This window comes from Somniosus microcephalus, chromosome 6, assembly GCF_052327205.1.
Source record: "Somniosus microcephalus isolate GS21.2 chromosome 6, FLI_Smic_1.0, whole genome shotgun sequence".
In the NCBI taxonomy this organism is placed as follows: Eukaryota; Metazoa; Chordata; class Chondrichthyes; order Squaliformes; family Somniosidae; genus Somniosus; species Somniosus microcephalus.
This window is the reverse complement of record NC_140992.1, coordinates 213495878-213523544: the sequence shown is the minus strand read 5'-3', so window position 1 is coordinate 213523544 and position 27667 is coordinate 213495878. Positions and strand designations below refer to the sequence as shown.

The following is a 27667-nucleotide window of genomic DNA, read 5'->3' as shown; positions in this document are numbered from 1 at the left end:
TCCAGATTTTAGACGCTTAACCTGTATAACATAAATAAATTGTTGAATAGAGACGTACTTCACTCTACACTGTGCATATGCCAGAGAACTGTACTAGTAATTATTCTTAGGCAATTTCCAAAAAATGTTTGTTTAATATTTTAGGATATAACATATGATATGTAAGAATGAATCACAAGGTCATAACATTAATCAGGATGCATACAATTAATCATACAGTTAATCATTCTGATTTTATTCTATATATTTTAATGCTATTGTATTATGAGATTAAAGCCCTAAAGGTATCCATAATTTTGTATTGGGAAAACTTTCATGAGAATGGCTCGGTTCACACTTGAGCTTTTGGTTCTGTTTACAAATTACAAATCTGTTCAATTGCCTTTAAGTATTTGCATCTGCACCATCTGTTAGAATACCAAGTCATACAGCCCAGGCAGTTCAGGATTAGTCTCTAATCTGTGCTGTATTACCTGATCTCGGGCGGGATACCAACGGAGAGGAAATGCCTGATCTCAGTATCTCTAGGTTAGTGAACGGGAAAAATGTATGTGCAATTCCAGTTTTCTGTGAGTGCAGAGAGTCATCAAGTGATTCATTGGGATTTTCTGGCACAGGAAATTGGAATTGCTCACTTGTTCTACCACTGTTGCCGAGAACTCGCTTAAAGAGTCTCCCTCTCCTTGAACTTTTATTAATATACAAGTGCTGTACTCACAAAACATCTTGTTTAGATTTTGATAATTTAAAGACTAAGTATGTAACTAAATACCACTGGGTCATTTAAAGTAATTAATTAACTGTCCTTAGTTTTATCAGGATTCTGCATAGAGCAGCCACCTACAGAGAAACATAGAAAAATAGGATTAGTCAATAGGGCCAGTCCTGTGACTAATAGTCCGGGATGCTCTGCTCTGAGTGGTTGGAAGTACACTTTTATTGTTAGGTCATAGAACTAAGGTGCATTAACATTGGCAGTCATTTTAATTGGGATGGTAGGAGAGCAGGATCAATGTGTTGGCTAAAACCTGGTTTCTTATCCTAGCAGCAGAATTGCAAATCCCTGAAATGTATCAACAATGGAAATGCAGAAAGCTGGTTAGGCTGGTTTAATGCACGTGCCATTTACATGCAAAGATTTTCACTGACTCTGATAGTCACCATTGACTAATTGAAGTACCCACATAATTCACTTCAATAGCCCCTGTCCAGAGTAGACATTATTTCAGTATCCTTTAGCTCAAATTCCATTGTGGTCCTCACCGATTTCAATAACTTTGCTGTCTCCGGTGTACTTTAATCTGTGTTGAGCACTTTTATACTAGAGCTTGTTTAAATTGGATTTCAGGAGACCTGCATCCAAATGAGTTGGCTCCCTATATTTACACTGTTAAATCTGGTTCCCTTATTCCAATTCTTCTGTTGTGTTAAGGGAGAGACGGATTTAGTTGTATAAAATGCTGGGCCCTCGGAATCCAATCTAAACGAGCACGAGTCTAAAAATGGGTTTTGCTGGTCAAGTCCTAATAACTTCCTTCAGCACAGATGAAAGGATTCCTGCACTGCTTGCATTTTATACAGTGTTTAAAGTGGCAGTGCTTGAATGCACAATAGCCAACTGTTGTTGAATGTAACACCAGCTGGTTAGTGCATATTCCATAACTTGTGATAATGGAATCGTTCCATCTTTGCTGTGGGAGTTCCTTGTGAACTGACAACAGACTGAGACTGCAAAGGTAGGGTTTTGGTTTGGAGATCTGAAGTTGCTGAGGATATTAGGCTCTGCTCTTTTGAACTGGCCCTCTGTTCAGTAACTCTGTCTACCATCTCAGTGGTCTTGTCTCAGACATTTGAATTTAATAGCAGAGCAGTTAAATCTACAACCTACCTTTAATTCATATTTTTAAGTGGCAAAAGTTGTGATTTTAAACTTCCTAATAATTATTTGGTGCCCTCACCTGGTAAAACAGGGAATTGCTTATTACTGTAATTTTTTTTTACCAGTGTGCTGCTTGAGCATTTTGAGAACATGAATGCTGTACATAAAATAATTTATTTGGCTTTCTGTATATGTGATGCACGTGTATGTATGTATGTATGTATATAGCTAAAAGAACATGTCAAATAAGAATTTAAAATTTGGGGTGAACTTTTTTAGGACAAGTTAAGTTTCAGGATGGAATGCTTGAATGTCTCAAAGTTTAGACCTTATGTTTTTCAGACTATGTTAACAGCCATATCCATGAGTGCTATAGCAACAAATGGAGTTGTACCAGGTAATGAACTTGTTTTGAAAAATTATCTAACAGTCTATATGGCAAAAAGCTGGCCTACTTTCAGTGCTGGGCGTTAATTTTTGAGGTAGTGCCTTGCTGTACATTTTAAATCATGTTCTGTACAGATAGATTAGGATTTATCTTGTCTCCTATACTATTTACTTTGACCTGTATTCCCTTATTTTAATGAAAATGTATATTTCAAAATTGGCAGGGTTCAACTTTTTCTCCTTGAAGTAGTTATTTTGTTTATGTGGTCATAAAGACCGTAAGAGAATAGGTGACTAAAACTTACTGCATCTTCCAATCTAGAATCCACCTTTTTAGAATTATTTTTCTCCTTGGCATTGATCCCTGTTATAATGTGACTTTTTCCCACTTTGTACATCTTTTGCAGCTGGGGGCTCTTATTTCATGATCTCAAGGTCACTTGGTCCTGAGTTTGGGGGTGCTGTAGGCCTGTGTTTCTATCTTGGAACAACTTTTGCAGGAGCCATGTACATACTCGGTGCCATTGAAATTCTACTGGTGAGTGTCTGGATGGTGGTTTTGGTAAGCCTTTGAAGATTACAGTAGTTTTTTTTAATTGCTATGCTAAGAAACCTAAAGTTGCTGTTCCATGAAATAGGAATGCACAATGTATGATCATACTGCTTTTATGATATCCAAAAAGGCGTTTGATTAAGTGCCACATAATAGGTTTGCCAACAAAGTTGAAGCCCATGGAATAAAAGGGACAGTGGCAGCGTGGATACGAAATTGGCTAAGTGACAGGAAACAGAGAGTAGTGGTGAACAGTTGTTTATGGGACTGGAGGAAGGTACACACTGGAGTTTCCCAAGGGTCAGTACTGGGACCACTGCTTTTCTTGATATACATTAATGACTTAGACTTAGGTGTACAGGGCACAATTTCAAAATTTGCAGATGAGACAATTTTTTTTGGAAATATAGTGAAAAGTGAGGAGGATAGTGATAGACTTCAAGAGGACATAGACAGGCTGGTGGAATGGGCAGACATGTGGCAGATGAAATTTAACACAAAAAAGTGAAAAGTTACATTTTGGTAGGAAGAACAAGGAGAGGCAATATAAACTAAAAGGTACAATTCTAAAGGGGGTGCATGAACAGAGAGACTTGGGGGTATATGTGCACAAATCATTGAAGGTGGCAGGGCAGGTTGAGAAAGCGGTTAAAAAAGTATACGGGATCCTGGGCTTCATAAATCGAGGCATAGAGGCAAGGAAGTTATGATGAACCTTTATAAAACACTGGTTCGGCCTCAATTGGAGTATTGTGTCCAATTCTGTGCACCACACTTTAGGAAGGATGTCAAGGCCTTAGAGAGGGTGCAGAAAAGATTTACAAGAATGGCCCCAGGGATGAGGGACTTCAGTGACGTGGATAGACTGGAGAAGCTGGGGTTGTTCTCCTTAGAGCAGAGAAGGTTGAGAGGAGATTTGATAAAGGTGTTCAAAATCATGAGGGTATAGACAGAGTAGATAGAGAGAAACTGTTCCCATTGGCAGAAGGGTCGAGAACCAGAGGACACAGATTTAAGGTGATTGGCAGAAGAACCAAAGGCAGCATAAGGAAAAACTTTTTTATGCAGCAAGTGGTTCTGATCTGGAATGCACTGCCTGAAAGGGTGGTGGAGGCAGATTCAATCGCGGCTTTCAAAAGGGAATTGGATAAGTACCTGAAGGAGCAAAAATTACAAGGTTACAGAGAAAGGGCGGGGGTGTGGGACTAGCTGAAGTGCTCTTGCAGAGAACCGACACAGGATCGACAGGCTGAATGGCCGCCTCCTGTGCTGTAACCATTCTATGATTCTATATAAACTGGCCCAGTCCTAATCACTGTTGTAAGGATAATAAGTTTATTTCAACATTCCTAAAGTCGGATTTACTGAACGTTCAATTTGAAATGTCGGTGAAGATTTTATATAGATCCATATATTTCTGTCATGTCGGGCCATGCATTTAATCCTTTACGCTACAAATGCTCAGTGGCCTCAATAAAATAGACTTGCCTTTAAATAACAGGTTATTTGTTCTCTCAGAAATGCATCTGTGCTTCATGTACAATGAACTGTTTTGAAGTACAGTAACTGTTGTTACGTAGTCACACCCAGCAGCCATTTTGTCTAGCAAGGTCCAACAAAATATTGACCTGAGATACCAGAATTCTGTGCTCTCTGCGTAGTGCTCTAAGATTCTTATTGTTCACTTGAATCTCCCGGGAACAGGACATAGGTTTAATATCTCATCTGAATAATGACATCTCTGATAATGCAACGCTCCTTCAGTGCTGCACTGGGAAGTTAACCTGAATAATGTCCTGAAGTTCTTGTGAACCCACAACCTTCCGACTAGGGTGAGAGTGCTGCCAACTAAGCCCAGATGATAAGTTTAGTATGTTAGAATTACTGCACTTCCTGGTAATCACATTTTATCAGTTTAATTTGACATGAAAATAGTTAAATTCAGAGTTTTCACAAGTACTTTTTCTGACCATAATTTTGTTCCAGCAAATAAAATAATGTTGTAGCTGAGCCAGTGGCTCGGCATGGCATAGTATTAGACTTCCAATTAGATGCTGTTGTTAACTGACATTCGGTCTCAGCAGCTCTCATTAGTACAATTTTGTTCGGTGTTGTGGAGAATACCGGAGAATGACTGTGACATTGCTTCTCAGGAGGCATATCAAGTTTTCTAATAATAATGGCTAAGCTCAGACAGTGGCTGCTACAGCTGGCCTCAATGGAGGGGGAAGCAATTAAGGATCTTAGTCCTGATCATTATCCAGTGACTCCTGTTGGAGACAGTGTCTGTGCATTTTGGATGAGAACAAGATTGAGCTCAACTTTGATGCCCTCCATAGTTGAACAGCTGAGATCATTCACTTTCTAGGCTCACACGTTAAAAATGACCACTTGTGTTCAGGATTAGGCATCAGCTGTCTATTTTGGGGGGGGGGTGGTGGGTAGGTGGGTATTGAACAGGATGACAATTGTTCCCACTAAGATAGAGTTTTGATGTATCCAATATCATTTTGAAGTTTTGATGTAGTCTTGGTCCTCGGATCAAATTGTATTGAATTTTACTTTTAAAATATCAAATCATTTTGTGGTTCTGCTTAGAGGTCACAGTGCCCTGGAGTCTATAGTAGCCACCTGCGTTGCTCTTCTGTTTCTGCCAACTTGAGGCTGGGAGTTCAGTCAATGCTATTCCTATTTACACTACAGGATTCTTTTTTTAAAACTGGTAGGTCCAGCAACATAGGAAATGCCTGAGGGTAGATTTGTCTCTTCACCATGCCTGGAGAATCTGCATTCTGTGAAGAAGGGAAAGGGGCAGAGACCTGTAACACAACATCTCCATTCCCCCTATGCTGCCCACAAATTTCCTAGGGCTTTTTCCAGTGATGTAACCTGGCCTTCACCAGTATTAGGTGCAAGCCCATCTTAACCTATTAAGTGTTCGGTATATTTTGCTTTTACTTTTATATTTGTTTTGTTCCATTGTCAACATTATTGGAGAAAAAATTGCAGGGATATGGGGAAAGAGCAGGTGAGTGTGACTAAGTGGCCTTTGCTGTACTATTCTATGATTCGACTGGTTCACTTTGTTTTGCAGGCCTACATTGCTCCTGCAGCAGCTATATTTAAGCCTGTTGAACCACATGAAGAAACCAGTGCTACGCTTAACAACATGAGAATCTATGGGACAATTTTCCTCACTATGATGTGTCTGGTTGTTTTCATAGGCGTCAAATATGTTAATAAGTTTGCCTCTTTATTTTTGGTCTGTGTCATAATATCCATCTTGTCCATTTATGTGGGGGTCATCAAATCAGCTGTTCATCCTCCAGAATTTAAGTAAGTCATAATATTACTGTGTTGTAGTAATTATTTTGATTAGAAATGTTAAACACTTTTTAAAAAAACTAACAATTATAGCTGTGAAATATTTAAAAATATGCTTATGCAATGTACTTATTTGATACTGTAAACCTTTTTGATATATACTTGTGATAAATTAAAGCATGAAAATAAAGCATCCTGTAGCAACTTATAATGCAATTGGTATAATTGCATCTGATGCAGATCTTTAGTAATTCAAGAAAAATACTACTGTATGGATAAGTGGAGTTTTTCTAGTACCAGGTAAAAACTGCAGTAAAGAGCTCAATGTTGAATACTGACACAGCAACTGTGTCACAAAACTACCATTATGTTGCTTTGAATATGATGGTATGTAAGGCCACTGGAAACCTACCAAAGCACCATCACAATAACTTGTGTCTGTTTTTAATGACATGGCATAATTGACCAGCATAGTTGGATTTTTTTTAAAAAGTTAAAGGGAATCATCCAAAATTAAAAGGAGTGGTATAATATTGCATGTTCATCCATAATATTAGGAACCAGTTACAGATGTGACCTGACTTGCATAACTCACTTTAATCGTCATTCTTGGGTCCTGAGACTAAATTTGTAGCGGATTATTTGCTGAATGCTGCAGATAGCAGTGTGCTATTCTGTGTACACAGATTTTCTTTTGGTAAAATTGCATGTTTAATATGGGCTGATAAATGAAAGTCAGCACAAATTTGTTAAAGACAAATTTGTGTTTTTCTAACTTAATTGAGTTCTTTGAAGTAACGGAAAGGGTTGATGAGGGTAGTGTGGTTGGTGTGTAAATGGACTTTCAAAAGGTGTTTGACAAAGTACCGCAGAATAGACTTGTACACAAAATTAAGGCCCATGGGATTAAAAAGAAAAAGATTTGCATTTATATGGCGCCTTTCACAACTACCGGATGTCTCAAAGCGCTTCACAGCCAATGAAGTATTTTTGAAGTGGAGTCACTTTTGTAATGTGGGAAACGTGGCAGCCAATTTGCGCACAGCAACCTCCCACAAACAGCAATGTGATAATGACCAGATAATCTGTTTTTGTTATGATGGTTGAGGGATAATATTAGCCAGGACACCGGGGATAACTCCTTGCTGTTTTTCGAAATAGTGCCATGGGATCTTTTACGTCCACCTGAGAGAGCAGACAGGGCCTCGGTTTAACGTCTCATCCGAAAGACGGCACCTCCGACAGTGCAGCACTCCTCAGCACTGGACTGGAGTGTCAGCTTAGCTTTATGTGCTCAAGTCCCTGGTGTGGGACCTGAACCCACAACCTTCTGGGTTAAGGAGACAGTGGCGGCATGGATACAAAATTGGCTGAGGGACAGAAAGCAGAGAGTAGTGGTGAAAGGTTGTTTTTAGACTGAAGCAAATATACAGTGGCCGCAATTTTACTTAACTCAGTGGGTCTGTGGCGGGCGATATCAGTGGCTGGTCCCGACCCCCACTGCTGGCTCCATCCCACTCATGAAATGACTTTCCACTGATGGGGCTTGTTAAGCCCGCCCAGTGTGTTTCCCGGGCCAATTAGAGGAAGCAGGTCAGGTGACGTAATTTCATGATTGCTTCATCAGCCAACTTTATATTGACCTTGGTGCTGTCCGTGTTCTACAACGTTGAAGTGCTGCACAGAGGTGCGGGGCTGCACCCTGGTTCTTCCATGACTCCTTCCATATGCTTGTGGAGGGAGTCACAGCATGCAGGGGGGTCCTCTTCCCTTCCCATGGGCGGAAGAGATCTCCCCAGGAGACCAACACTGCCTGGTTGCACATTGCACAGGAGGACACCAGCAGGGATGTGGTCAGAGGACCTGGGTGCAATGGCGCAAACCTTTCAATGATCTCATTAGATCACGAAACGCTAGTACAAAGCCACACTCAACCTCATCCTGCTGTGTCACTCATCACATCCCCATCACTCTGCCTTCCCTACCCTACCCCTGCACATCCTTACTCACACCAACTTACCTTGCACCTCCACCCATCCCTCTCTCTATCTATATTATCACATCCCCATCTCACTAGCCACCCCTCACACTCGCCCTCATCCTAGTGCAATCATACCAACTAACAACACACAAGGGTATCCACTTGGGTGTTTTATCCAATGTTCATGTAAAGTTTCTGTTAATGTGTTGTCAAACATTGAAACCTTTATTTTCAACACTTTTGCATTCTTGGACAGATTTGTGTGCACCTTTTGGAAGTGGCTTAGTGAGTTGCAGTGAATGGTGAGACAGAACAGTACCCCCCGCAATGGTCATGAGTGTGAAAGGAATGGCTTGGACATTGTAGGAATGTTGGTGTGGGGTTGTACCAACCTGGCGTATCATGTGGCAGCTAGGGTGTACAGTGTCAAGTGAAGTAAATCTAGCCATGGTGAGGCCATCCCTAGCCTTCAGGCAGCAATGTGCTCGGGTGCTAATGCCCTCTGTCCTGTGCAGCATCAGGTGATTGCGGAGATGGTTGGTGGTGGTGTTGGTGCTGCTGGTGTTGGGGCTGATCGTGGTCTGATTCTGAGGACCAAGGTGAGACAGTATAAAGGGCACCCATGTTGATGGACTAGATGGCAGGTGAAGTATAGATGACAAAAGCATTCTGTCAATGGTGAGAGAGTTCTTCCAAAGAGGTGATACTGGATGGAAAGTGGAAAGCCTGCAGAATCTGTGCTGGAAATGGACTGAGAAACGGCTTGTGACTGAGGAAAGTGAAGATCTGTCAGGTGGGAGCTTTTACTGTACATTTGAAGCTGTCAAGTAATCAGCTGGAGCAGTGGCCACTGAACTCCCGGCTCAGGTTGACAGCTGTGGACCCCGAACAGCATGGTTCCTGCGGCCATGAAATTAAAGTGAAAAGGTAAGTTAAAAAAGCCTGTTAATGATCGGTCAACAAGGCAATAATGAGAATAATTGGTTCCCCCGCCGCTGCTTGTTGGGTCTGCTCAGCGCTGACAGACCCGACATTGGAAAAGGTGTGTGGCACCCGACCTGCCACCGATCCTGCCCGCTGAACCCCCCCCCCCCCCCGCCCGCCCCAGAAAATTCCTCCCCACTGTAGTTCCCATGGGGTTGGTATCCGGACCACTGCTCTTTTTGATTATATATTAATGACCTGGACTTGGTTATTCAGGGCATAATGAGGAGGTTGCTGAGATACTGGATGAGATTTTTAAAAAGAGGTAACAGAAAGGCTGGCAGTACTGAAAGTGGATTGGTCACCCAGCCCGGATGGAATGTATCCTAGGTTGCTGAGGGAAGTAAGGCTAGAAATTGCGGAGATGCTGGCCACAATCCTTGGATACAGGGGTGGTGCCAAAGGACTAGAGGATTGCAAATGTTACACCCTTGGTTTTTTTTTAAAAAAGGGGAGAAGGATAAACCTGGCAATTACAGGCCAGTCAGTTTAACATCTGTGGTGGGGAAGCTTTTAGAAACAATAATCCAGGAGAAAACTAAACAGCCATTTGGGCAAGCATGGACTAATAAAGAAGAGCCAGCATGGATTTGTTGAGGGCAAATTGTGTTTGGCTAACTTGATTGAGTTTTTTAACGAGGTAACAGAGAGGGTGGATGAGGGCAGTGCAGTTGATGTTCTGTATATGGGCTTTCAAAAGGCATTTGATAAAGTACCACATATTAGGCTTGTTCGCAAAATTTAAGCCCATGGGATAAATGGGCAGTAGCTGCAAGGATACAAAATTGGCTAAGGGATAGAAAACAGACAGTTGTGGTGAATGGCTGTTTATTGGACTGGAGGGAGGTCTACAGTGGAGTTCCCCAAGGTTCAGTGCTAGGACCACTTCTGTTTTTGATGTACATTAATTACCTGGACTTTTGCAGAGGGGGGGTGGGGAGTACATGGCACAAATTTGCAGGTAACACAAAACTTGGAAGTGTAGTAAATAGTGAGGAAGATAGGAGTAGACTTCAAGAGGACATAGACAGGCTGGTGGAATGGTCAAACACATGGCAGATGAAATTCAATGCAGATAAGTGTGAGGTTATACATTTTGGTAGCAAGAATGAGGAGCGACAATACATGCTAAATGGTATAATTTTAAAGGGGGTGCAAGAGAGAAACCGACCTGGGGGTATTTGTGCACTAATCTTTGAAGGTGGCAGGACAGGCTAATAAAGCATATGGGAAATAACAACAGAAAATGCTGGAAAAACTCAGGCCAGGCAACATCCGTGGAGAGAGAAATAGAGTCAACGTTTCAGGTCGAAACCCTTCGTCAGGACTGAAAAAACACAGGAAATGAAACAGATTAAAAGGCCAGTTTGGGGGCTGGGAAATGGGGATGAGAGAACAAAAGAGAAGTGAAGAGACATTAAGAGGTATTCAAAATGAGACAAGATGGTGATAGGACTAGTGGAGAGACAAAAGACAGCTCTAGATTAGGTGTGAAATGCGCTGGCAGAATGAGAGACAGCTGCCATGTGGGAGAGAAAAAAAGGGGGAAGGGCACAAAACAAAGGTGTGGATAAAAAATATATATAAAAATGTAATAGGGGCTGAGGTTATGATCTGAAATTGTTGAACTCGATATTGAGTCCGGAAGGCTGTAAAGTGCCTAATCGGAAGATGAGGTGCTGTTCCTCGAGCTTACGCTGGGTGTCCGTGGAACAATGCAAGAGCCCGAGTACGGTGAGGTCTGAGTGGGAATGGAGCAGTGAATTAAAATGACAGGCAACCGGAAGCTCGGGGTCACCCTTACGGACTGAACCGAGGTGTTCCGCAAAGCGGTCACCCAATCTGCGTTTGGTCTCCCCAATGTAGAGGAGACCACATTGTGAGCAGCGAATACAGTATACTAGATTGCAAGTAGTACAAGTAAATCGCTGTTTCACCTGGAAGGGGTGTTTGGGGCCCTGGACAGTGGGATGGGGGGGAAGTATAAGGGCAGGTGTTGCATCTCCTGCGCTTGCACGGGAAGGTGCCGGGCGAAGGGGAAGGGATGCTGGGGGTGATAGAGGAGTGGACTAGGGTGTCTCGGAGGGAGCGGTCCCTACAGAATGCTGAAAGGGGAGGGGAAGATGTGTTTGGTGGTGGGATCACGTTGGAGGTGGCCGAAATGGCGGAGGCTGATCCGTTGAATGTGGAGGCTGGTGGGGTGAAAGGTGAGGACAAGGGGAACCCTGTCGTGGTTCCGGGAGGGAGGGGCAGGGGTGAAGGCAGAAGTGCGGGAGATAGAACGGACGAGGGCCGTGTCAACCACGGTAGAGGGGAATCCTCGGTTGAGGAAAAAGGAAGACATGCCGGAAGCACTGGTGTGGAAGGTGGCATCGTCGGAGCAGATGAGACGGAGAAACTGGGAGAATGGAATAGAGTCCTTACAGGAGGCGGGGTGGGAGGAAGTGTAGTCCAGGTAACTGTGGGAATCAGTGGGCTTGTAGTGAATGTTGGTCAATAACCTATCCCCAGAGATGGAGAGGGAGAAGTCGAGGAAGGGAAGAGTTGGAGATGGACCATGTGAGGGCAGGGTGGAAATTGGAGGCAAAGTGAATGAAATTGTCTAGTTCAGGGCGAGAGCGGGATACGGCACCGATACTGTCATCAATGTACTGGAAAAAGAGGTGAGGGAGGGGACCCGAGTAGGACTGGAACAAAGAGTGTTCCACATATCCCACGAAAAGGCAGGCATAGCTAGGACCCATGCGAGTACCCATAGCAACACCTTTGATTTGGAGGAAATGAGTGGAGTCAAAGGAGAAGTTGTTCAATGTGAGAACAAGTTCAGCCAGGTGGAGGAGTGTGGTGGTGAATGGGGACTGGTTGGGCCTCTGTTCAAGGAAGAAGCGGAGCGCCCTCAGGCCATCCTGGTGGGGGATGGAGCTGTAGAGGGATTGTACGTCCATGGTGAAAAGGAGGTGGTTGGGGCCAGGAAACTGGAAACTGTTAAAGTGGCAGAGGGCGTCAGAAGAGTTGCGGATGTAGGTGGGAAGAGACTGGACAAGGGGAGAAAAGATAGAGCCGAGATAGGAAGAGATTAGTTCCGTGGGGCAAGAACAGGCTGAAACAATGGGTCTACCAGGGCAGTCCTGTTTGTGGATCTTGGGAAGGAGGTAGAAGCGGGCTGTGCGGGGTTGGGGAACTATGAGGTTGGTGGCCGCGGGGGGAAGATCGCCAGAGGAGATGAGGTCAGTGACAGTCTTGGAAACGGTGGTCTGATGTTCGGTAGTGGGGTCATGGTCTAGGAGGAGGTGTCGGAGAGTTGGCGTTCAGCTTCGGCTCGTTAGAGGTCGGTTCACCAAACAACAGCACCACCCTTGTCAGCAGGTTTAATGATAATGTCGGGGTTGGATCTGAGAGAATGGCGTGCTGCAAGTTCAGAGGGAGGTAGGTTGGAGTGAGTGAGGGGAGCCGAGAAATGGAGACGGCCGATGTCACGGCGGCAGTTAGCAATGAAATTCTGGGCTTTATAAATATTTGCATAAGAGTACAAAAGCCAAGAAGTTATGCTAAACCTATATAAAACACTAGTTTGGCCCCAGCTGGAGTATTGTATCCAATTCTGGGCCCCACACTTTAGGAAGGACGTGAAGGCTTTGGAGAGGGTACAGAGAGATTTACTAGAATGTGATCCCTCATCCCTGGAACCAGTTACGTGAATAGACTGGAGAAGCTGGGGTTGTTCTCCTTAGAGCAGATAAGGCTAAGAGGAGATTTGATAGAGGTATTTAAAATCATGAAGTGTCGATTATGAGAGGACACCAATTGAAGGTGATTGGCAAAAGAACCAGAAGTGACATGAGGAAAACCTTTTTACACAACGAGCGGTTAGAATTTGGAATGCACTGCCTGATAGGGTGGTGGATACAGATTCAATATTGGCCTTCAAAAGGGAATTGGCTAAATACTTGAAGGAGAAAAAATTACAGGGATATGGGGAAAGAGTGGGGGAGTGGGACTAACTGGGTTGCTCTTCGAAAGAGCTGGTGCAGACTATGGACTGAATGCCGCCTCCTGTGCTGTACTATTCTATGACACGAAACTCGGCAATGTAGTAAACAATGAGGAGGATCGTAACAGACTTCAGGAGACCATACAGACTGGTGAAATGGGCAGATACATGACAGATGCAATTTAATGCAGAAAAGTGTGAAGTAATTAATTCTGGTAGGAAGAATGAGAGGTAATATGAACTAAATGGTACAATTTTAAAGGTGGTGCAGGAACATAGAGACCTGGGGATGTATGTACACAAATCTTTGAAGATGGCAGGACAGGTTGAGAAGGCTGTTATAAAAGCATATGGGATCCTTGGCTTTATTAATAGAGGAATAGAGTACAAAAGCAAGGAAGTTATGCTACACTTTTATAAAACACTGGTTAGGCCTCAGCTGGATTATTGTGTTCAATTCTGGGCATCACACTTTAGGAAGGATGTCAAGGCCTTAGAGAAGGTGCAGAAGAGATTTACTTGAATGGTGCCAGGATTGAGGGACTTCAGTTATGTGGAGAGACTGGAGAAGCTGGCTTTGTTCTACTTTGAGCTGAGGAGGTTTGGTGGAGGTATTCAAAATTCTTAACAGTTTTGATAGAGTAAATAAGGAGAAACTATTTCCATTGGCAGGAGGGTCAGTAGAGGCCAATTCATTAAATATATTCAAGAAGGAGTTGGATATATTTCTTAAGGCTAAAGGGATCAAGGGGTATGGGGAGAAAGCAGGGACCGGGTACTGAATTTGGATGATCAGCCATGATCGCATTGAATGGCGGAGCAGGCTCGAGGGGCCGAATGGCCTACTCCTGCCCCTATCTTTTATGTTTCTATGTAACCAGAGGACACCGATTTAAGGTCAGGCAACAGAACCAGAGGTGACATGAGGGAAGAAAAAATTACACAGTGAGTTGTTGTGCTCTGTAATGCACTACCTGAAAGGGTGGTGGAAGCAGATTCAGTCGTAACTTTCAAAAGGGAATTGGATAAATACTTGAAGGGGAAAAAATTTACAGGGCTATGGGGAAAGAGCAGGGCTGGATAGCTCATACGAAGAGGCGTCATGGGCCGAATGTCCTCCTTCTGTGCTATATCATTCTATGATTCTATTGTTGGAACTAGTCAAAAATAATCCGAAGGAATATTTTTTACATTTTAAAGAAGAAAAATAAGAGCTTTGAGTTTGTAGAAAAGTTTGTGAGCACATGTTCTTTTTGCTGCATAATGCTTGGTACTATTGTGTAACTATCTGCAAGGGAAGTTTTAATGAAAATTATACTGCAACATGAGAAAATGCTCTTTTGTTTATCTTTAGGATTTGCATGTTGGGTAATCGAACTCTCTCCAGAAATCTATTCGATGTTTGTGCCAAAACCACAGTTGAAAACAATTTGACTGTGGCTACAAAATTGTGGGACCTGTTCTGCAGTAGTAAAAATCTAACAGACACTTGTGATGAGTATTTTGTTCAAAATAATGTCACAGAAATCCAAGGAATTCCAGGTGTAGCAAGTGGCATAATAAAAGGTTTGTATAAAGCTGGTTATTAAATGCACATTTTATGTAATTTTTTATGGCTAACAGGAGCTATTTATGTATGTTTGAAATGGTGCAGAATGTCATACTTTCCAAGTTGGATTATTGCAATAGGAAGTACAATTACTGGCCTCAATTACCTTATTCATTTTAATTTGTTGATCCACTAGAGGGCCTCCGTTTACCTTACAAGCTTCACTTCGTGCCTAAATCCCATCAGACTAGAATTATATTGTAGCCCATTCATCACCAGAAAAAAGACCTAAATGAAATAACTGTTTTGAGTAAACTGTGTCCAGCCTGGTGGACATGTGTGCACAATATCAGTACTTCTTACCATTCAAATGAAGGAAACAACAACTTATTTTTGTGTACTATGTCCCAATTCAGATTAGTTGGGTGTAAACCAATCATTTACATTTTATAGGCCTAATTCTATCCCAAAGGTAAGTGGGTTCATTTTGTGCTGTTGTTTATTGCCACAGTGGCCCATAATTTGCTGTCAAAATAACGGCGAGGCTAATAGCACTCAGTTATTTATGCGCAAATGTTACAGCAGTTTCAGGCGATGACAGATGTGTGATTTAAATGCAAAAATCCAAAAGTTGCTGTCCGAGATGTTTCACCATTGGCTTCACAAAAACGGCATCTCGCTGGCTGGCTCGCCATTGAAATGCATCGAGCAGCGTGAAGTTGCTGTACTTGCACGGTAAATACAAACTGAACTCACCACAGTTGGTCTGAAGTGACATAAGGACCTTGTTTTGAAGCCATTTAAGTTTCGTGCATATTTAATCAAACATGGATTCGCTGTCAGATTTTTTTAACGATGTGCCAAGTGTTAATTACTGCCAGTCAACCTCTCTGACACTGAAAATTAACTATTCCAAGTGTGGGGGTTCATTCCTTCAGGTTTTAATTGTTAGTGATTTTAAAAATGTGAAATTATAAGGGGGAAAAAATGTTTTTACATTCCTTTCTGCCTCTCCTCTCAATCCAATCTTTCTTTCCCTCTTTATTTCTCAGATTTGACATTGAATTCACCCACTCTAATATACACTTCCTTCTCAGTCCTTGTGCTGTTTATCTCACAATCTTTCAATCTCATTAGTTAAGGAGATACACTGTTGTTGCCTTTTTCACTCGGGTCCCAGATGCCCAGTTTCCCTTGCTGAGAGTTTTTCAGCTCGCACTTCCAGCAACTTGTAATGCAAAATATCATTGAAATTAAACAGGTAAGGGCAAGTCTAACTAACGGCAGACGCCACTCATTAGATTCACTCTGACAGCAAATTATGACCCTTTGAATTTATTGAACTAAACAGTATTTTAACGTTGAAGTAAATAACATCAAATTGTCCAGTTATCTAAAATAATTCTGTATATTTTGGTAGTTCCTACATAGAAATACTTGAAATCTAAATGTAATACAATAATTCACTCTGGAGCCTAGAGTATCCACTAGTTTGCACTAGTCCAGCACAATTCACCTGATATCAGCCAAACATCGCTGAGTTTTAAGCACACGTTACATTGAGCATAAATAGAGTTTCCGCGATCTTCAAGACAGGATTAAAAAACATTGATTTTGATTCTGCGTGTCTCAGTGAGGATTCTTCAGTCTGATTGGTTGAAGAGACATGCTGATGCTTGGCCTGCTCGCACATGCCACAGATCCCCTGTAGAGGGCGTGCACTGGATCAGCTGCCTGATGACAGCAGGTTGCCGCTCAAAAGCCAGTGTAGTGACTGGCGAGCGCCGTTCCTTTGCCACTGACAGCAAAATCTGGGCCAATGTGAACAGAGTAGGATAACCATTTACATCAAAAGTGACTTTTTAATCATCTATTTTTAAATTTAAAATTTATCCCCATCCATGCAATAGAGTAGAAAAATTAAGTTGATCAAATAACACGATGGCTTTGATCACAAAGGTGGGATAAAATGGTCATGATTCCACTATAGTTAGTTCAGCTTAAAATTAAGAGAACTTAAATGCCCTGTGATAGGAAATGTATGGAAATGATTACACTAAAATAACCTGCAGGAAAGAATGTGGAAAAGTATCTAAAAGACAATTGGGGTAATTTTAACCTAACCCAACTGGCATGAAACTGACTGGATGTCTGCTGTCCATTTTACATCCCACCCATATTTAATTTCCATTGAAGTCAGTTGAAAGTATAATCAGGCAGGGTGTAAAATGGGCTGCTGGCCCAATCCTGTCTAGCAATAGCAATAAAGCTAAATTCTGACAGCAGGAAAAGAAAATGCTTTGTGAACCTTTTAGAATCTTCAAGTCATAGAAATGATGGCACACAATGAAGTCCATGAAGGCCCATCATACCTAAGCCGGTGCTAGCCGGAACTATCCCTATAATCCCATTCCTCTGTCGTTTCCCATATCCTCTTACATTATTTATTTTTGAAATACATGTCCATTTTCTTTCTAATTAATGTTGCAATCTCTGCCGGAATAACCACTTGTGATAAAGCAGGCAATGTTCAAATGACCCTGGGGGGGTGGGGGTGGGGGTGGGGGGGGGGCGGTGCGGAGTCAGAATTCTTCTAACCTACTCCTTCATTCTTCCAGTAATAATTATGAGTCTCTTTCCCGCCCTTTACAAATTTGTGCCAATTGTTCCTGATAAGTCCATGCCTTTAAATGTAATTCCATCTCAGTGTGGACTGTAGAACTCCTAGTCAGCTCGAATATGTTAGTCACCAAAAAGAATTTGTACTTGTCTTGTGAAGTTATTGGATTCACCGATTTATTGACAAAAATGATGCTGAAAAATATCTAACTTCAACAAGAGGCAAACTTGAACATTTTCTGATAAGTGCATCACAAACACAAAATTATTATATTTCTGTAGAAAACATTAACATTTGAAAATGATATGTATTCATTTCAATAATACTGGTAAAATGTTAACCTAATGCTGTTGCCCAGTTTTATTGCTAAGTGAATCTATATCAACTGAGGTTCCGGTTTTAAACAACCAGTGATCAAATAAGATTCTCTGTGCTATTAGAACATAAAATATAGGTATTTTGACATTGTTGGGTAAATGGAAAGCACTGAAACCTAATAGTATTGGAGGGACAAAATAAGGCCATTGCTTAAGTAATTAACAAATTGAAATTTACTACAACATTGTATGTGGCTTAAATTGTACATAACTCCATTCATAGACTTCATCCATGTTACATAAGAAATAGGAGCAGGAGTAGGCCGTTTGGCCCTTCGAGCCTGTTTCGCCATTCAATGAGATCATGGCTGATCTTCTACCTCATCTCCACTTTCCTGCGCTATCCCCATATCCCTTGATTCCCTTAATATTCAAAAATCTATCGATCTCTGTCTTGAATATATTCAACGACTGAGCCTCCACAGCCCTCTGGGGTAGAGAATTCCAAAGATTCAACACCCTCTGAGTGAAGAAATTTCTCCTCATCTCAATCCTAAATGGCTGACCCCTTATTCTGAGACTGTGACCCCTGGTTCTAGACTCCCTAGCAAGGGGAAACATCCTCCCTGCATCTACCCTGTCAAGCCCTGTAAAAATTGTGTATGTTTCAATGAGATCACCTCTCATTCTTCTAAACTCCAGAGAATATAGGCCTAGTCTATTCAATCTCTCCTCATAGGACAATCCCCCCCCCCCCCCCCAATCCAAGAACCGGTCTGGTAAATCTTTGTTGCACTCCCTCTATGGCAAGTATATCTTTCCTTAGGTAAGGAGACCAAAACTGTACACAATACTCCAGGTGTGGTCTCACCAGGGCCCTATATAATTGCAGTAAGACGTCTTTATTCTTATACTCAAATCCTCTTGTAATAAAGGCCAACATACCATTTGTTTTCCTAAATGCTTGCTGTACCTGCATGTTAACTCAGTGATTCATGTACAAGGACACCCAGGTCCCTCTGAACACCAACATTTCCCAATCTCTCACCATTTAAAAAATACTCTGCTTTTCTATTTTTCCTACCAAAGTGGATAACTTCACATTTCTCCACATTATATTCCATTTGCCATGTTCTTGCCCACTCACTTAGCTTGTCTATATCCCCTTGAAGCCTCCTTGCATCCTCCTCACAACTTACAATCCCACCCAGCTATGTATCAACGGCAAACTTGGATATATATTACATTTGGTCCCCTCAGTCAAATCATTGATGAAGATTGTGAATAGCTGAGGCCCAAGCACTGATCCTTGTGGTACCCCACTAGTTACAGCCTGCCAACCGGAAAATGACCCGTTTATTCCTTCTGTTTTCTGTCCGTTGACTAATCCTCAATCCATGCTAGTTTATTACCCCCAATCCCATGAGCCCTAATTTTGTTTCATAACCTCTTGTGTGGCACCTTATCGAATGCCTTCTAAAAATCCAAATACACCATATCCGTTGGTTCTCCCTTATCTATTCTGCTAGTTACAACCTCAAAAAACTCTGATTTGTCAAACACGATTTCCCTTTCATAAATCCGTGTTGACTCTGCCCAATCCTATTATTATTTTCTAAGTGCCACTGGGGAGCACGGTGGCATAGTGGTTAGCACTGTTGCCTCACAGCGCCAGGGACCCGGGTTCAAATCCGGCCTCGGGTGACTGTGTGGAGTTTGCACATTCTCCCCGTGTTTGCGTGGGTTTCCTCCGGGTGCTCCGGTTTCCTCCCACAGTCCAAAGATGTGCGGGTTAGGTTGATTGGCCATGATAAAAATTGGCCCTTAGTGTTAGGGGGGATTAAATACGTGGGGTTACGGGGTTACGGGGATAGGGCTTGGGTGGGATGGCTGTCGGTGTAGGGACCGGGTGCTAGGGTTTGGATGATCAGCCATGATCTCGTTGAATGGCGGAGCAGGCTCGAAGGGCCGAATGGCCTACTCCTGCTCCTATCTTCTATGTTTCTATGTTACCTCGTCATTAATAATAGATTCTAGCATTTTCCCTACTACTGATGTCAGGCTAACTGGTCTGTAGTTCGCCATTTTCTCTCTCTCTCTCTCCTTTCTTAAATAGTGGGGTTACATTTGCCACCTTCCAATCCGCGGGAACCGTTCTAGAATCTATGGAATTTTGGAAAATGACAACAGTGCATCCACTATCGCTATAGCCACCTCTTTCAAAACCCTAGGATGTAGGCCATCAGGTCCAGGGAATTTATCAGCTTTCAGTCCCATTAATTTCTCCAGTGCTATTTTTTTTATTAATACTAATTTCTTTCAGTTCCTCATTCTCGCTAGACCCTTGGTTCTCCACTATTTCCGGGAAGTTTTTTGCGTCGTCTTCCGTGAAGACAGACACAAGGGGCTGGATTTTCATTGAGGAGGTGGGACTACAACTTTCGGGGTTGTAGTCCCGCCTCCATCGAGTTCTAGCCAATCCATGCGATTTTGACTTGATTGACCTTGTTGAGCCCGCCCAGCGGGCTCAGTAGGCCAATTAAGGACCACCCAGCAACAGGTGACTTCACAGATTGATATTTCATCTGTCAAGACCTTTTGACAGATGAAATATCAGCGTTTCACATATGTTTGAAGCTGTCAAACACTGACAATCTGTACTCCAAGTTAATTCCTTCCTCTCAGGATGATTTAGAGATCTCTCCGGAACAGAAAGTTGAATGTTGCAATTTTTGACAGATCGCAGCCATTCTGCTTTCTGTGCTGGTGAGATGAGGGACTCCCGAGACCTGAATATAAGTAAAACTTCTTTAAACACACTTACCTCTGCACTCATACACCCATCGCTCACCTGAACACCGGATATCTTGAACCCTCCAAGCCCTTCAGCCCGATGGCCCGACTCGCTAACTTGGCGTGGTTTGGAGCCGTCGGGAATCCCACGTTTCACCAATGAAAATAGGGATTAGGCTAAAAACTGCCTGTTAACTACCTGTTAACGGGCAGTTAATTGGCACTAATCCCCTTCCCACCTCGGGAGTGCGGGTTGGGTACCCGCCTCCTTTGAAACTGGCATGGGGGCGGGATGGGTTCGTGCCCCCCCCCGATTTAAGGATTTTAACCCCCTCCACATGCCTTCAATCCCGCCTCCACGACCCAATGAAAATCCTGCCCAAAGTATTTGTTTAATTTCTCTGCCATTTCCTTGTTCCCCATTATAATTTCTCCTGTCTTAGCCTGTAAGGGACCCACATGCACTTTCTCTAATTTTTTCCTTTTTACATACCTGTAGAAGCTTTTACAGTCTGTTTTTATGTCTCACGCTAGTTTACTCTCTCATTCTATTTTCCCTTTCTTTGTCAATTTCTTGGTCCTCCTTTGCTGAATTCTAAAATCCTCCCAAACCTCAGGCTTACTATTTTTGGCAACATTATAAGCCTCTTCCTTTGATCTAATACTATAATAACTTCTCTTGTTAGCCACGGTTGGGCCACTTCTCCTGTAGGGTTTTTGTGCCTTAAAGGAATGTATATTTGTTGTAAATGATGTATTACTTCTGTAAATGCTAGCCATTGCTCGTCTACCGTCTTACCTTTTTAATGTCGTTTCCAAATCTACCTTAGCCAACTCGCCCCTCATACCTACGTAGTTTGCTTTGTTTAGATTTAAGACCCTAGTTTTGGTTTTGACTCACTTTCAAACTCAATATAAAATTCTATCATATTATGGTCACTCTTCCCTAAAGGCCCCTTTAGTACAAGGTTATTAATTAACCCTTTCTCATTGCACAATACTAAATCTAAAATAGCCTGTGCACAATACTAAATCTAAAATAGCCTGTTACCTAGTTGGTTCCTCAAGATACTGATCTAGAAAACTATCTTGCATACATTCCATGAATTTGTCCTATTACTGCAAATTTGGTTTGCCCAGTCTATATGTAGATTAAAGTCCCCCATGATTACTGTATTACCCTTGTTACATGTTCTTCTCAGGTTATAGCACTAGCCTGTAATTATGTATCATACATTTTTAGGCACCTGCTAAATAATGAAAAGAAACCTGTATCTCCTCCTGTGCACTATGTGGACATAAATGATGCCCAAATTAATTGTTTCACAAAAGTTGAATTTTACTTTTATCTGTGACATAGCCTCTGCATACCCAGTGCCATTACCAGCAGTACTTGGAATGTGGTCTATTTCGACAAAAGCTTGTGGATTAATGCAGAAACTCAGTGGAAAGAGTTGAATAGGATATTCTCCTTGTTTACTTATTGGAATTTGTGGGTCCTTTACATTTTGAAAAGAACCATCATTTCACCAATCTGATTTACTACCTTTTACTGTAGTATGTGTGAGAATATGTGGGACAGATGAGTAATTCACAAATACTGCTATGTTGGATAATTTAATATATTGTGGTTATCATATGGTAATGTTTACATAGTGTCTCAGACTATAATTTCTTTAAGTCTGTAATTTCTTTGAAAATGTTTAAAATGCAGCAGCTGTACTTTTTTGCAGATCTGCTAAAAATTTTGGTTACTAACTTTGAAGATTTCTAGAATTTGAATCTTTAACCTAGCAATATTCAGTGATATTTTTTGTGTAAAATCATCATTGAAAGATTCTGAATCGCATAGACTTTTATAAATATCAGCATAATGGAAGAAGTTTGCCTGATAGGTTTTGAATGTGATGATTAGCTTCCTTTCAATCTGCTGCAATTGAGCTTTCACTAATTAATCTTCAATTTTGATGTAGGAAACCTGTGGAGCAACTATATGGCCAAAGGGGAGATACTCGAAAAGCAATCTTTGCCATCTGTTGAAGCTTCTGGATCAAGGAAAAATCTGCCCGCCTATGTTTTTGCAGACATAACTACTACCTTTACTATGTTGGTTGGCATCTTCTTTCCTTCAGTAACTGGTGAGGAACCTTGAATTACTTTAATAAAGAACATATGATGTTCTTCAAGATGCTTATATGGCAGAGTGAGTTCGCACACTACCCTTTCACGTCAGGAACCAAATCCCATCCAAACTGGGATGAAAATGTCTTTGCCCTGCTGCCTATAAAGGTCTGTGGGGAAATGAGACTAGGTACACACAACTCCGTTTCTAAAGAGTATGGCGCTACAACAAAAGCAGCACGGTTTGCCACTAAATTTAGAATCTAATTCACAGAGGTGTAGGGATGGTTAATGTAGGAAGTGGAAAATTTGCATTTGTGTAGTAGAGTGCCTTTCTGAGGCTAGAGTTAAGGTTCACTGTTGGGACAGAGAGGGTGTTTGATGCTGATGCAAAGTGCACAAAGTAGAAGCGTATACCATTTTCCAGTATTGAAATTTCTCAACTTGACAAGCAAAAACATTGATTTTCCTGTGTTCAGCAACCAAATAGTGCCTGAAAAACGAGCACTATGCACAAGAAAATAGGGTGCTATTCTTTTGATCTTGTTCTGCACCTAAACGGCTCTGCAGCAGGATTTCCTCCACAGTTTTTCACGAGGTTAAAGCTGCCTGAGACTTAAGAGGCACTGGACTGTAAATTGCATGCAGACGAATGTCAGACCTCTGTTTTAACACCAGGTGCAGTTCAGGGACTTCCAGGCCAGTTGTTTAATTGCTGTCTGTTTTCAGGAGTAGGCTGGTATTGTCAAGGAAGGTCATTGTTTTTGGTTATATAAATTTTTTTAATTGCTTTGTTCCTTCTGTGGTTGTTGCAGAATGTTGTTGGTCCGTTGCACTTAATGATTGTAATCATGCTCAGAATTGTGCCATCCTTCCTTCCCTTTTGTGATCTAACTTATTTAGAGGTAGACAAGGGAATACAGCCATAAGCCCCCTTGACAGCTGCTGAAGTCATTTACCTGGGCCTCTCCCGAGCGACGGAAAATTGTTTCCCTATAACAGAGTAGGACTCTTCCCTCTCACCCATCGTACATCTGTTCAATTCTATGTGCAGTGAAATAAGAAACTGCAAATAAACCAGCACTCTCTTTCTACTCCCACATTGTCAATCTTCATTCTGACTCTTGTTTCCCATTTTCCTCCATCTACTGCTTGGTACAACAGTGCCATCCTTTTACCAACTCCCTGCAAGACGGACTTCACAGGTGCTTGGATTGCTGCTTGGGGTTCTGTTGCCATCCCAGTTCTGGTACAACCATACAAAATTATTCACAGGGTCCTGGCCTATAAATTTAACATGAAGAGCACTGGCATGCAAATTATAAATAAAATTAAAAACTTACAAGTCATCTGAAACTGTCCAAATAAATATCCTGGCCGACTGCATGCAAAAACTCAATCATCTGGCTCTCCCATGGAGCTTTAACTGTGCCTGCCCCTTTAATAATGCTGCTGCTTGTAAGGCCTGAATTGCTTTCAATCTTCCTGTCCCTCTAACCCAATAGAGGGTTCTCCAGCATTGCCTGAAGTCTGCCCTCAATGTTAATGAGAGCTACCAGGCATTCAACACTTGAGCACTTGCTAGATCCATACACTTCTAGTACACTGCACTCCCTGTTCCTCCGAACATGTGTTTACAGGGTGATATGTCAGCATGTCACTTCTACTTCCCAGACAAATGTCTGACCAAGTGTGGCATCAAGGAACCCTAGTAAAATTGAAGTCAATGGGAATCGGGGGAAACGCTCCACTGGCTTGAGTCATATCTAGCACAAAGGAAGATGGTTGTGGTTGTTGAAGGCCAATCATCTCAGCCCGAGGACATCGCTGCAGGAGTTCCTCAGGGCAGTGTCCTCAGCCCAACCATCTTCAGATGCTTCATCAATGACCTTCCCTCCATCATAAGGTCAGGCATGGGGATGTTCACTGATGATGGCATAGTATTCAGTTCCATTCGCAACTCCTCAGATACTGAAGCAGTCCATGCTCACATGCAGCAAGACCTGGACCCTGGACGATGTTTAGGTTTGGGCTAATAAGTGGCAAGTAACATTCGTGCCACACAAGTGCCAGGCAATGACTATCCCCAGCAAGGGGAAAAAAAAGAAAGACTTGCATTTATTTAGCGCCTTCCATGACCACCGGACATCCCAAAGCGCTTTACAGCCAATGAAGTACTTTTTGAAATGTACACTGTCCCTTGACATTCAAGGGCATTACCATCACTGAATCCTCCACCATCAACATCCTGTGGGTCACCATTGACCAGGAACTTAACTGGACCAGCCACATAAATGCTGGGTATTCTGTGTAGAGTGTCTCACCTTCTGACTCCACAAAGCCTTTCCACCATCTACAAGGCACAAGGTCAGGAGTGTGATGGAATACTCTCCACTTGCCTGGATGGGTGCCGTTCCAACAACACTGAAGAAGCTCGACATCATCCAGGACAAAACCGCCCGCTTGGCACTTCATCCACCACCCTAAACATTCATTCCCTCCACCACCGGCGCACCGTGGCTGCAGTGTGTACCATCTACTGTATAAGATGCACTGCAGCAACTCATCAAGGCTTCTTCGACAGCACCTCCCAAACTCGCAACCTCTACCACCTAGCAGGCACATGGGAGCACCATCACCTCCAAGTTCTCCTCCAAGTCACACACTATCCTGACTCGGAAATATATCGCAGTTCCTTAACTTGCTGAGTCACAATCCTGGAACTCCCTCCCTAACAGCTGTGGGAGTATCTTTACCACACGAACTGCAGCAGTGCAAGAAAGCGGCACACCACCACCTTCTCGAGGGCAATTAGGGATGGGCAATAAATGCCAATGACCCCCACATCCCGTGAACAAATAAACATTTTTTTTAGCATTTTATTTCAGTTTCACAATTTTTCCCATGGAATTTTGCGGTCAACGTCAGTGACGACACACGGTACCATTTGCTAACACACCAGTTCTTTGAAACGTGGATAGCCTCTATAATTTTTATAATGCCACAGAAATGTAGTTTTAATTTAACTTGCGACTAATTTCTCAACTTTTTCATGAGCTGGTACTTGATGATTGTTTCACACATTACATTTGAAACTGTTGCACAAGAATAGTGTTTTTTGGTACTGATGTCAATCACAGAAGCAAATCTTGACAGCAGGCTGAGCAGCTGGTATATGGAGATTGTGCAGGCAACCTTTGCTATACTTAATATCAGCTAGCATGTAAATGCTGTACCGGGTGTAAATAATGAGGTACACTTGGTATGTTGTTACAAGGTTTTGCATTTTGCTGTTGGAAGTTGGTTTATTTTTACAATTGTCATTATCCTTTGCTCATTGTTTCTTTTGTGTTTTATTTATTTTCTAAACTTGTATTCTTAGAAAAAAAATGTTAGGTTCTATTCAGACTGTGTTCTGATTTTCTTTAAGTTCTAATCTAAACACTTTTGCAGTGACCTTATAAAGTAAGCTTTTGGTGCTAGCACTGAAGCAAATAATAAAACTGTCACCAGTATAAGCATTTGCACAAAAACTCATTTGTTTCAGTTACAATGCTAAGTATGGTTTCTAACACACAAAAGGGGTGTTTGCATATAACTTCTGCTGAATTTTCATTGGTTTGTTTTTTTTAAATGAGAAATATATATTCCATACAGTAAAGCTAAGCCTAGTATCTAATAGCCTATTTGCTGCCAACAGAGGCTCTGTTGTAATATAATGAACAAAGTAGCTTTGTTGAACAAAAAGCAAAAAATCTGCAAATGCTGGAAATCTGAAATGTTGGAAACTAGATGGTCAGACAGCATCTGTGAAAGGACAGGGAAGTTGATGTTTTGACAAACCGTAGTTTTGTCCCCTGTCCCCGGGGCAAAGCGTTGGCAGGGACAACTGCTCTTGTCAATGTTTGCCTCAGTGGAAGTGACTGCAGTATATAATGGGGTATAAATCTCTGTTTTTTGGGGAGAAATTTCTTCTTTTCACTGGGAAAATAGCTGTCCGAGACAAGTGGAGTATTTTAATTGATATGTAGTAGGAACAGTATTGACATATTGCCACTAGGTAAGTAGTGTATTTGCTCTACATCTAATGGTGATTTAAAAAAAGTACTGTATGCTCTCTGAAAAGCTGTACTTACAGCTTTATTTGCAGTTTCTATCCTTTTATACCATATTCAGCCTTGTGTTTTACAGAATATAATAGAAAAATGTGAGTGAAAACAATCGATACTTTTTCATTGTAATATCCATTTTCTGCTTTTATCTGTTAGGTATCATGGCTGGTTCGAATAGATCAGGAGACCTGAAGGATGCACAAAAGTCAATTCCTATTGGTACAATCTTGGCTATTGCTACAACTTCACTAATTTGTATCCTTTTTAATTCATTACAAATAGTGATACGTACAAAACATACAAAGTTTAAAATCTAAGTAGGTGGCATAGTAGTTCCTGTAGTCCCATGTTGGACTCCCTATGAGGTTTGTTAGCTGCAGTTTGTTTGCCTTTCTCAGGCAAGTTTTGCCAATCATCGCTAAGATCATTTAATGGCAGGTTAAGAGAGGACGGACAGGGAGGTACAGGTCTGGAGAAGAACGATAGTCCATCTTGTCCTTCCCAAAAATTAATACTACTCCATCGTCTACTCCCACAAACACCTATCCAATTTTCCCTTAAATTTTTCCACACTGTCTGTGTCAGCTGTGACTCAGTTGGTACCACTCTTGCCTTTGAGTCAGGTCCACTGTTCAAGTCCCACTCCAGAGACTTGAGCACAAAATCTAGGCTGACACTCCAGGGCAGTGCTGAGGGAGTGCTGCACTGTCAGTCTGCCCCCTCAGGTGGCACTCTTTTGAAGAAGAGCAGGGGATTTCCCCGATGTCCTGGTCAATATTTATCCCTCAACCAACATCACTAAAACAGATTATCTGGTCATTATCACATTGCTGTTTGTGGGATCTTTCTGTGTGCAAATTGGCTGCCGCGTCTCCTACATTACAACAGTGACTCCATTTCAAAAGTACTTCATTGGCTGGAAAGCACTTTGGTACATCAGGAAGTCATGAAAGGCACTATATAAATGCAAGTCTTTCTTCTTTGTCTCCCTGGGTAGTCTAATCCACATGTTACGTTTTCTAAGGTTAAGCTTGTGTCCTCTAGTGTAGAGTTTCT

At 42.0% G+C, this 27667-nt stretch overlaps 1 protein-coding gene across 5 annotated transcripts in view; it reads left to right on the top strand.

Moving 5' to 3' along the window:
• The window catches only part of slc12a4 (solute carrier family 12 member 4), a 184102-nt gene that overhangs the window by 104427 nt on the left and 52008 nt on the right, over positions 1-27667 (top strand). For 3 of the 5 annotated variants that reach the window (XM_085991376.1, XM_085991381.1, XM_085991378.1), the window contains exons 5-10: positions 2222-2276; positions 2674-2828; positions 5914-6155; positions 14454-14665; positions 22352-22516; positions 26768-26866. In XM_085991376.1, coding sequence (XP_085847502.1) covers positions 2222-2276; positions 2674-2828; positions 5914-6155; positions 14454-14665; positions 22352-22516; positions 26768-26866 — 928 coding nt within the window. The remainder of the gene's footprint in view (positions 1-2221; positions 2277-2673; positions 2829-5913; positions 6156-14453; positions 14666-22351; positions 22517-26767; positions 26867-27667) is intronic. The other 2 variants (XM_085991377.1, XM_085991379.1) reach the window with 1 other exon arrangement.